The sequence below is a fragment of the Magnolia sinica genome, chromosome 4 (assembly GCF_029962835.1).
Source record: "Magnolia sinica isolate HGM2019 chromosome 4, MsV1, whole genome shotgun sequence".
NCBI lineage: Eukaryota > Viridiplantae > Streptophyta > Magnoliopsida > Magnoliales > Magnoliaceae > Magnolia > Magnolia sinica.
Window position 1 is genome coordinate 85,322,451 of NC_080576.1, and position 9,736 is coordinate 85,332,186.

Sequence of the window (9,736 nt, forward strand, 5' to 3'; positions counted from 1 at the left end):
GCCAACCAGTCTTTTTGTTGGTAAATGTACTACTGGTTGCCAATGGGTGTACACCATTAAATTTCAGCTTGATGGTATAGTTAAACGATTAAAGGCTCGTTTGGTCGTAAAGGGATATGCTCAGAAACTCGGCATTAATTATACTGAAACTTTCTCTCTAGTTGCCAAGTTGAATTCTATTTGGCTTATTCTTTTAGTAGCTGTCAATCATAGTCGACCCCTCTTCCAGCTTGACATCAAAGATAATTTTCTTTATAGTGATCTTACAAAGGAGGTCTATATGGAGCAATCACCTAGTTCATTGCCTAGAGGGAGTTAGATAAGGTGTGTAACTAAGAAATTCAATTTATAGGTTAAAACAGTCACCGCATGCATGGTTTGATATGTAAAGTAAGGTTGTATTGAACTATGGTTTTGTTGATCATTCCATCCTTGTGAGAAGAGGCGCCTCAAGTCCAATTGTGTTAGTTGTATGTGTTGATGATATTGTGATTGCAATGAGTGACAGTAGGGGAATTGAGGAACTTAAAAAGTATCTTCAAAGTTATTTTTTAACAAAAGATCTGAGTCATCTTTGTTACTTTCTTGGTATAGAAGTTGCCAAATCAAATTACGGAATTAATCTCGCTCGGCGAAAATATGTTTTGAATTTGTTCACAAAGACAGGTATTCTTGGTACTAAGCTAGTTGACAAACCAATTGATCCAAACTAGTTGGTGATCAAGGAGATGTGGTTAAAAACCCAGGAAGGTATATAAGACTGGTTGAAAAGCTTATCTATCTCACTATTACCATGCCAGATATATCATATATTGTGAGCATGATGAGCCATTTTATGAGCTCTCCAAGGGTGCCTCACATAGATTTAGTTGTTTGGATTTTTTGGTATCTCAATAAAGTCTTATGCCACAATGGAATCCATGCTAGAGATTTGTGTACATAACGAATCATCATCATCAAGTCATGGCGTACTTTGATGTAGATTGGGCAGGCTCTCTAACCAAGGGGCGGTCTATTTCCGAGTATTGCACATTTGTGGGAGGAAATTTGGTTACGTGAAAGAGTAAAAAGCAAAGTGTTGTAGCCTAATCACGCGCTAAAGCAAAATATAGGGCGATGGATCCTACCACATGTACGCTCGAATGGATTAGGAAGCTATTGCAAGAAATGAGTTTTGCAATGAACCAACCAATGCAATTATTTAGTGATATTCGAGCGGCCTCCCACATTGCAAATAATCCAGTCCATCATGAGATAACCACACATACTGAAGTTGATTGTCACTTCATACATGAGAAGGTCTCTCTAATGGAGAAATCTCTACGCCATGTCCAAGCTCAAGATCAACTTGTTGATGTGTTCACCAAGACACTCAATCGCAGTCAATATACTCGCATTTATTCCAAACTTGGCATCAACGACATATATGCCAGCTTGAGGGTAGTGTTAATGAACACAAGTGTGCACAGCTATACAGCCCACCTAGCCATGGTGTTTGATCTTATTTATGTGTTAAGTCTTATTTCTTAATGTTTATGGGTACTTTGGCTATTTTTTCTTTTTATCTCTTAAATATAAAAAGGGGGGGGGGGGGACATTTTTTTCCCTATTCTCCATTATTCTCATTCTCTTCTCTACAACACTTTTTCTTCATCTCTTTCTTCTTTTATCTTCTATATTAATCTACAATCATATCATTGGGATTCATGATAGCAAAAGTTTGACGCCACCTGACGCAACCCTCCATTGTCCGAGCTTCGAATCGTCAATGAGAGCACATAACTGTCACAAGCGCTATGTAATAAACTATTACATAGGTTGATTACAATCAAGCGCTATCTAATAGTCTATTACATAGCACTCTATTATATAGGATGATTACAGTCAACAAGTTGTTTTCAAATTCCTATTTAGAATATAATTAAGGGTCGTTTGGAAAGCTGCAAAATCCTTCATTGTAAAGGAGTTACAGGTAAACACTTTCCAGGCAGGTGTTTGGATGGAAAAATTTGCATGTAAAAGTGTTTACAAGTTGTAAACACTTTACAAATTACAAGTAAGCTCACCTTTTTTTTCCTGGCAAAAAGCCATGGGTGAAGTCTTTATAGCTGAAAGACATTAAACATAGCAGAACATAATTGGTTGACACACGCTCATGATGTATGGCTACCACAATGATGCATGTGGTACATCCCATCTGTCCATCATGTGTGTCCCTTGATGCTCTCCTATAGCCCCCAAAAAACAGCCTAATTGATCCTCATACGGACTGCATGAGAGGGAAAATTTGGGATGAGGCATCCACCATTAAAAACATTCCAGATTGCATGTGGGGCCCACTATGATGGGTGCAGTGCATCCAATCTGTCCAACCTGTGCGTACTTTGATGCTCATCTAGAGCCCAAAAAAATAAAGTCATTTTATGTGATTTGCATACTTTGGCGGGATTTACCACCCCAACTCTGTGGTGTGAATATCTACTATATACAAAGTAAACACTTTACAAGTTGGCCAAACACATAATTTGTTTGTCTCTGAACAGAATATCAATTAAAAGCCAAACAAAATAGCATGTAAACAGTTTACACCTCAAAACTCTTTTCAGGTATAAAGTGTTTAAAACTTAAAACTTCATAGGCATCCAAACAACCGGTTAGAATTTTGAATAGTTTTTATGGAGTTGTTCGAGCCCAATGGCTTTTGACTCCTTCAATGCAATTCAGTTTTGTGTTGCTTTCACGTGATTTCTCTCCACACATAACATCAATTGCTGACTAATAAATGCACGTCAATTGCCTAAATTGTTAGTTTTGCATAATTTCTTTGCCAGAAGGAGAATCACATGAATGAGAGAAATCCACCTGAGGCATGAATGAGAGAAATCCACCTGAGGGGAGCTCTTCAAGCCCAGATGCGGATAGAGACCCTGAAGACTCCCACCAAGATTTGCTGCTTGTTGATATTCTTCCACCATCGCAACTGCCTCACAGTATATGGCCTATACAAATCCACATCAAATCTAAGAAAATTTATTTAAAATAAGATAGAATATAATATATGAAAGGAAACCTAATGAGTGAACATGCAGTGCACCATCCTGTAATTGAGACCGTTAAGTAGGTGTCCTGTGATGGTTCAGCAGCAGTAAGAAATCCCACCAGTTGCACAATATTAATTGCCCAAACAGGAACTTACAAATATATGTTGGGATAAATGTTGGCAACTGTCAGCACTGAACACAAAAGGGGGCCACCAAGTAGACAGTTAGGATATCCTAACTAGTGCAGTTTACGGACAGCAGTCCATCCATGATGCGAACGACCATGTGAACAGTCTGGATCACGTAGGAGACTGCAGGTCATGTCCAATTTGAGAGGGGTGGACCGGTTGAGGAAATGGGCGCAGCATTCAATATAGATTTCCCCAACATAGAACCCAAAAAAAAAAAAAAAAAAAATTATGGTAAAAATGACAAAATAGATTACGAATGTAGGTGAAAATGTAAAATGTACCATCGCTTCCAAATAGCGGAGTCTCTCCCTTGACATCTCCTCCCTCGCCTGCCATTGAAATTTAAGAGAAATCAGAGAGAGAGAGAGAGAGAGAGAGAGAGAGAGAGAGAGAGAGAGAGAGCGGTGCTGGATTGGTGGTGGTGAGGAGGAGATGAGACCTGTTGGAGATCGTAGTAGGCGGATTTGGAGACGTTGGATCCATCAGGAGCGAGGCAATGGCGTTCTAGCTGCTCGATCAAATTGCTGACGTCTGCTGGAAGATTTTGGCCATGAATGCCCTTTGCCATCTTTTCTCTTTCTCACGCAATCGCGTGCGAGAGAGAGAGAGAGAGAGAGAGAGAGAGAGAGAGAGATTTCAAATACGGATATTTGCTGCCTGTTTTGAAATGGCCGTCGCCGCTCTGCAAATGCGTTGAGGTGCATGTCCGCCAAAAGAGGCCAGGGACTGCCAAGGGGACTCGCGCTAGTAGCATTCGAGTCGGGCTAAAATCCTACTCGCGGGTTCACCCGTCCGGTCGGACCCTGATCCTTCAATCTGCATCTTCTAGGGCTCCGTCAAAATGGATGGACGGTGTGGATAAAACGTATACATCAGGGTGGGCCCCATAAAGCTTCCGACAGGACCGTCCGTCTCTAGCCAGGTCCTGGTGGGGGTAGTACCCAATCCATGCCAATCCAACTCGCCGGATTCTCAGGCCACATGAAATGAACGGTATGGCCTACCTTTTGAACGAAACCGATCTTATACGTACGCGCCGCACTCTAAAAGGAGAGTAGGATTTGGGGACGCGGTTTGGCTAGCGACGCCGGTCGGTGCTACGTGGACCCCACCATGATGTATGTATTTTATACACGCCGTCCATCCATTTTGAAAGATAATTCTAGGGCTTGATGCTAAAAATGATATAGATCTAAATCTTAAGTCACCATGGGAAAACAGTAGTGATTGAATTTCCACCATTAAAAACCTCCTAGAGTCCTGTGTAATGATTATTCGACATCTAACCTGTTGATTAGGTCATACAGACTCGGACGAAGGGGAAAAAAAAAATTATATCATCTTGATACAAAACTTTTGTGGCCCTGAGAAGTTTTAAATGGTGGGCGTTCAATCAACACTATTCGGTCCACTTGAGATTTGGATCAACCTCATTTTTGGACTCATACTGGGTGGACCGAATGGATGAAACACATATCATGTGGGCCCCACAACGCACCGACCAATAGCCATAGCCATTGGCTAGTGGCAGGGGGAGTAGCCAATCCCTTTCCAGGATTTGGGACCCGAGTCTCGAGTTACCTTAAACAGGTCTACCGTTGAAAAATACTCGCGTGCTTCTTTCTCCGTCTCTCTCGCTCGCTCTCTGCCTCTCTCTCCCTCTCTCTCTCTCTCTCTCTCTCTCTCGAACAGATCCCCAATTCCCAAACCCCGATCCCTTCAAACCGAAAACCCTAGAAACCAAAACCCTAACCCTAGAAACAGATCTCCATTTCTCAGGCGGCACGATCTTCAATGGCGCTCAATCTCCGTCAGAAACAAACCAGTAAGTTCTCTCTCCACTCTTTCATTTCTACAAATTTCATGTTTACCCCCCTTCAATCCATCTAATTCCGATCCACTCCATTTCTCCACCCGCAGGCTGCATCGTTCGCATGCTCAACCTCAACCATCCCCCAAACCCCGTTGGTGGCACTGTCGTAAATACCTCCAACTCCGAGGAAGAAGTCTACAAGATCCTCATCCTCGACGCGCTCTGCCGCGACATCCTCTCCCCTCTGATCCACGTCAAGGACCTCCGAAAGCACGGTGTCACCCTCTATTTCCTCATTGACAAGGACCGTCAGATGATCCCCGATGTCCCGGCCGTTTATTTCGTCCGGCCCACTCCATCCAACATCCAACGTATCATATCCGATGCCTCCCACGCCCTCTACCAGTCCTTCCACCTCAACTTCTCCTCATCCCTCCCTCGCCCCATCCTTGAAGATCTTGCCTCTGGTACGCTTCAATCTGACTCCATCCACCGCATCTCGAAGATTTATGATCAGTACTTAGAATTCATTACGTTGGAAGACAACATGTTCTCGCTTGCCCAGCGGGCCACATATGTCCAATTGAACGATCCGTCAGCTGGGGACCGCGAGATTGAAGAGATCATAGAGAAGATTGTGGGCGGGTTGTTTTGTGTACTGGCCACACTTGCAGTCGTGCCAGTAATTCGGTGTGCGCGTGGTGGGCCGGCTGAGATGGTCGCTTCCGCGCTTGATTTGCGGCTGCGTGACCATCTGATATCGAAGAACAACCTGTTCTCGGAGGGCGGGAACTTGGGTAGCTCTTTTCAACGGCCGATCTTATGTATTTTCGATCGGAATTTTGAGCTTTCGGTTGGCATTCAGCATGATTGGAGTTATCGCCCACTTGTGCATGATGTTCTCGGGTTGAAGCTGAACAGGGTGAGTGTTCGGGAGGAGAAGGGTGCTGTCAAATCATACGAATTGGATGATTCGGATCCGTTCTGGTCTGCCAATGGATCGTCACCCTTCCCAAAGGTTGCGGAAGAGATTGAGGCTCAGTTGAGTAAATATAAGCAGGATGTTGATGAGGTAAACCGTCGGACGGGTGGTAAAGATGTGAGTGAATTTGACGGCCAGGATTTGATTGGGAACACAAAGCATCTGATGAGTGCAGTGAATTCACTGCCAGAGCTCACTGAGCGGAAGAAGGTGATCGACAAGCACACGAACATTGCAACTGTCTTGTTAGGTGAGATCAAGGAGAGAGCATTGGATTCATATTATAATGTTGAAAATGATATGCTGACGAGAGGGAGTATTGATCGGACTGCCCTGCTCGGAGCCCTCAAAGGGAAAGGGACAAAAGTCGATAAGCTGCGGCTCGCAATCATTTGTCTCCTTTCAGCAGAGGTGCTGCCACAGTCGGAGCTGGAAGCTGTGGAGGCAGTGTTGCGGGAGTCTGAGGTGGACACATGTGCATTTCAATATGTAAAGAAAATAAAATCATTGAATGTGTCATTGGCAAATTCAGCAAACTCAGCAAGCAAGAGCAACATTGTAGATTGGGCCGAGAAGCTCTACGGACAATCGATCAGTGCTGTGACGGCAGGTATGAAGAATCTATTGTCAGGTGGGAGACAGCTGGCACTGACAAGGACTGTAGAAGCACTGATGGAAGGGAGGCCAAACCCAGAGGTGGATTCATACCTTGTGTTTGATCCACGTGCACCGAAGTCAAGCTCTGGGGCAGGCAGCAACCATTTGAAAGGGCCATTCAAGGAAGCCATTGTGTTCATGATTGGTGGTGGGAATTATGTGGAGTACGGTGGCTTGCAGGAGCTGGCTCAACGTCAGCAGCCAGCGAAGCATGTCATATATGGGACCACAGAGGTTCTCACTGGGGTGGAGTTTGTCGATCAGCTGACACTTTTGGGGCAGAAGATGGGATTAGGCAGCAGTAATGTTGTTGCTGCATCCCAATAATGAGTGCAATTCATGTTATTTTTTTTCCTCCTCTCGTCGAGAAGGCTGCTGGATAGCTACTTGTCTTTGAAGTTTGCTGTAATTGTGCTTGCATGGAAATGGGTGTGATCGCGATGGTTGCCATTACTCGGAGTGGTTTTTGTGTTTGAATCTGGTAATGCGGGAGGCAACGGTGAGTTTGGCATATGTTTTGCGGGGCTCTTTTGAGGTGGGCCATGGTATTTTTAGATGAAGAGACCAAGAAGACCTTTAAGATGCGAGATTGGTACCCCATGTTCATGTGAGTTGGATATGACTTCTACCTTGTACCTTCTGTTTCTTTTCTATTTTTTCCCTCTTATGTTATATTGCAAGCTTAACTTCTAGAAGTGAAATTTCAGTTCCATTCACATACTAAAATCTGAAGTACTCTTGAATTGTCAACCCGCATTATGGATTTGTTCATTGGAGATCATAAAGAAGTATAATTAGTGATTCATCCATTTTCAAGCTCAAGAATGCCAATAATTCTGTTGTTATTTTATTTTTAGGGAAGATAAAATGAAAATTAAGCTCAAAAGATTGAGCTGAGGGAATAGATTCCCAATACAAAGGGCCAGACGGACCAATCACTCTTTAGCCATTTCATCAGCAAAGAAATTAACCTCTCTACCCGCATGAGTAAACAAAATGTTTAGACTAGAGATGGTGGATCCAATTTCACTAAAGATGGAGCGATGGAGTGCTCATTGCAACGACCAACCAACTTCTACACATATCCAATGTGGAGATACTAATGATGGGGGATATGAGTGCCCATATAATTCTTATTCTTCTTCGATACTAATGATGGGGGATACAAGGGCCCATATGATAATTCTTCTTCTTTTTTTCTTGCAACTTCGGCTTGGGAATCGACTCTTGCTTGAAATTTTGGTTATATCTTGCCTTCTAAATTTCCAACATAGGATAAGGAAGCAAATGCTGAAGCACCTTTCCTGCAGTTGTTTTATTGAAGTGTTGATGATTTTATCTGATTTATCTTTACATAGTGGTCGACTGCATAATCATGTGATGCTCATCCGTTGCCTTAATGGATAAGGTTCCTATTTTCTTGTCTAATGAACTTTCATCGTTATTATAAAAAAAGAGGATGTAATCCACCTCTTTTGGCGACTTGAGGACACAAGCTGCATAATGGCTAGAGATCAATTTATAATCCGCTGATGAATTAGAATGGAATAAATTGGTGACATCATGAGAATTCCCTTTTGCTATCTATTACGTGGTTATACCATAGTTTAAAAACTCAAAAAATTGACTTGACACAATGTCTAGCCGGGTTTGGGTTGACTCAAAGACTTGGATGAGCCTTCACTTGACTCAACTCGATATTTAATAATTAACATAATATTATCTATAAATATTTTAAGTAGTTATGAAGGTAAAATATATAAATAATGGAAGAATATGCAAACATGTGGTGCTTGGCTTGTTGGTTAAAGATATATCCCTCTATGTGATGTAATCTCGCTGCATCCCACACGTACATGCTCTACATCTGCTCACAAGAGAAGGCCCAATTTCCTTTTTTGAGCTTGTTCTAAATTTCCTATCATTCATATTTCTATGTTAGGAAAATATCTCTATCCTCGGAAATGAGTATTATTGGATTTTCATGTTCCAGGGTTCTATTATTTCAAAGATCTTAGCTAGCAAGGAATTTTATTTTTAGATTCCTTAGATTATGCTAGAGATTTTTCTCAAAGAGGAAACTTTGTAAAAATTCATTATAAATAAGGGATGGGCCCTATGGTATAAGACAGTTGAATGATATTTTCTTTAAGTAAGTTCTCTTATTTCTTTTCTCTTTTCTCTTGTTGTGTGATTTGAACTTTCAATCTAGTAAATCAAACTTCATTGCAATTAGTTTCTTCCTTAATCTACTTGCATTATTTTGGTATCAAAGCAAGTTCTGCTCTTGGGAAATTATTTTCCTTTTTACTTTTTTCTTCCCCACCTTCTTTTGACAAATTCCGCCCTAATATTCGTACCAAACCTACCCTCAATTCCCTAAATCAGCCTATTATTTAGCCATTTCACCACAGACCATATATAGCCTCCATCTTACCTGAGCCATCACCCTATTTCTATCCCATCAAATCTTGCCCCTTGTTCACTTTTCTCTTTTCTCTTGTTGTGTGATTTGAACTTTCAATCTAGTAAATCAAACTTCATTGCAATTAGTTTCTTCCTTAATCTACTTGCATTATTTTGGTATCAAAGCAAGTTCTTCTCTTGGGAAATTATTTTCCTTTTTACTTTTTTCTTCCCCACCTTCTTTTGACAAATTCCGCCCTAATATTCGTACCAAACCTACCCTCAATTCCCTAAATCAGCCTATTATTTAGCCATTTCACCACAGACCATATATAGCCTCCATCTTACCTGAGCCATCACCCTATTTCTATCCCATCAAATCTTGCCCCTTGTTCAACTAGTAAACAACCCATAATCTATCATACACCCAACCTTCCCAAAACCTTCCATTCCCCATATTTAAAAATAAAAATAAAAATAAAAATAAAAAAACAAAAGCAAAAAAAAATCAAAAAAATCCTCAGCCGAAAATCACATCTCAGTCTTCTTTGTTGGGCTCGAGGAACTTAAAAGAAACAATGCAACAAATGATAATTTTGGAAAAGTATTTTCAACACTTTGCCAGTTCAAGCACCGAGTACCCATG

General features: G+C 41.6%; 2 protein-coding genes across 6 annotated transcripts in view; one reads left to right on the plus strand and one right to left on the minus strand.

The window, feature by feature from the left end:
* Positions 1–4,089, minus strand: part of LOC131243305 (AUGMIN subunit 4) — a 40,261-nt gene extending 36,172 nt beyond the window's left edge. For 4 of the 5 annotated variants that reach the window (XM_058242545.1, XM_058242544.1, XM_058242547.1 and 1 more), the window contains exons 1-3: positions 3,672–4,089; positions 3,514–3,561; positions 2,889–2,999 (exon numbers count right to left, since the gene is read on the minus strand). In XM_058242545.1, the coding sequence (XP_058098528.1) occupies positions 2,889–2,999; positions 3,514–3,561; positions 3,672–3,800 (288 nt within the window). In that variant the 5' untranslated portion in view covers positions 3,801–4,089. The remainder of the gene's footprint in view (positions 1–2,888; positions 3,000–3,513; positions 3,562–3,671) is intronic. The other variant, XM_058242542.1, reaches the window with a different exon arrangement.
* A 771-nt stretch (positions 4,090–4,860) lies between these two features.
* Positions 4,861–7,493, plus strand: LOC131243306 (SEC1 family transport protein SLY1). The gene is made up of 2 exons (XM_058242548.1): positions 4,861–5,057; positions 5,153–7,493. Exons 1-2 carry the CDS (start codon positions 5,027–5,029, stop codon positions 7,009–7,011), a joined length of 1,890 nt encoding a protein of 629 aa, XP_058098531.1. The 5' UTR covers positions 4,861–5,026; the 3' UTR covers positions 7,012–7,493.
* Positions 7,494–9,736: the final 2,243 nt, after the last annotated feature.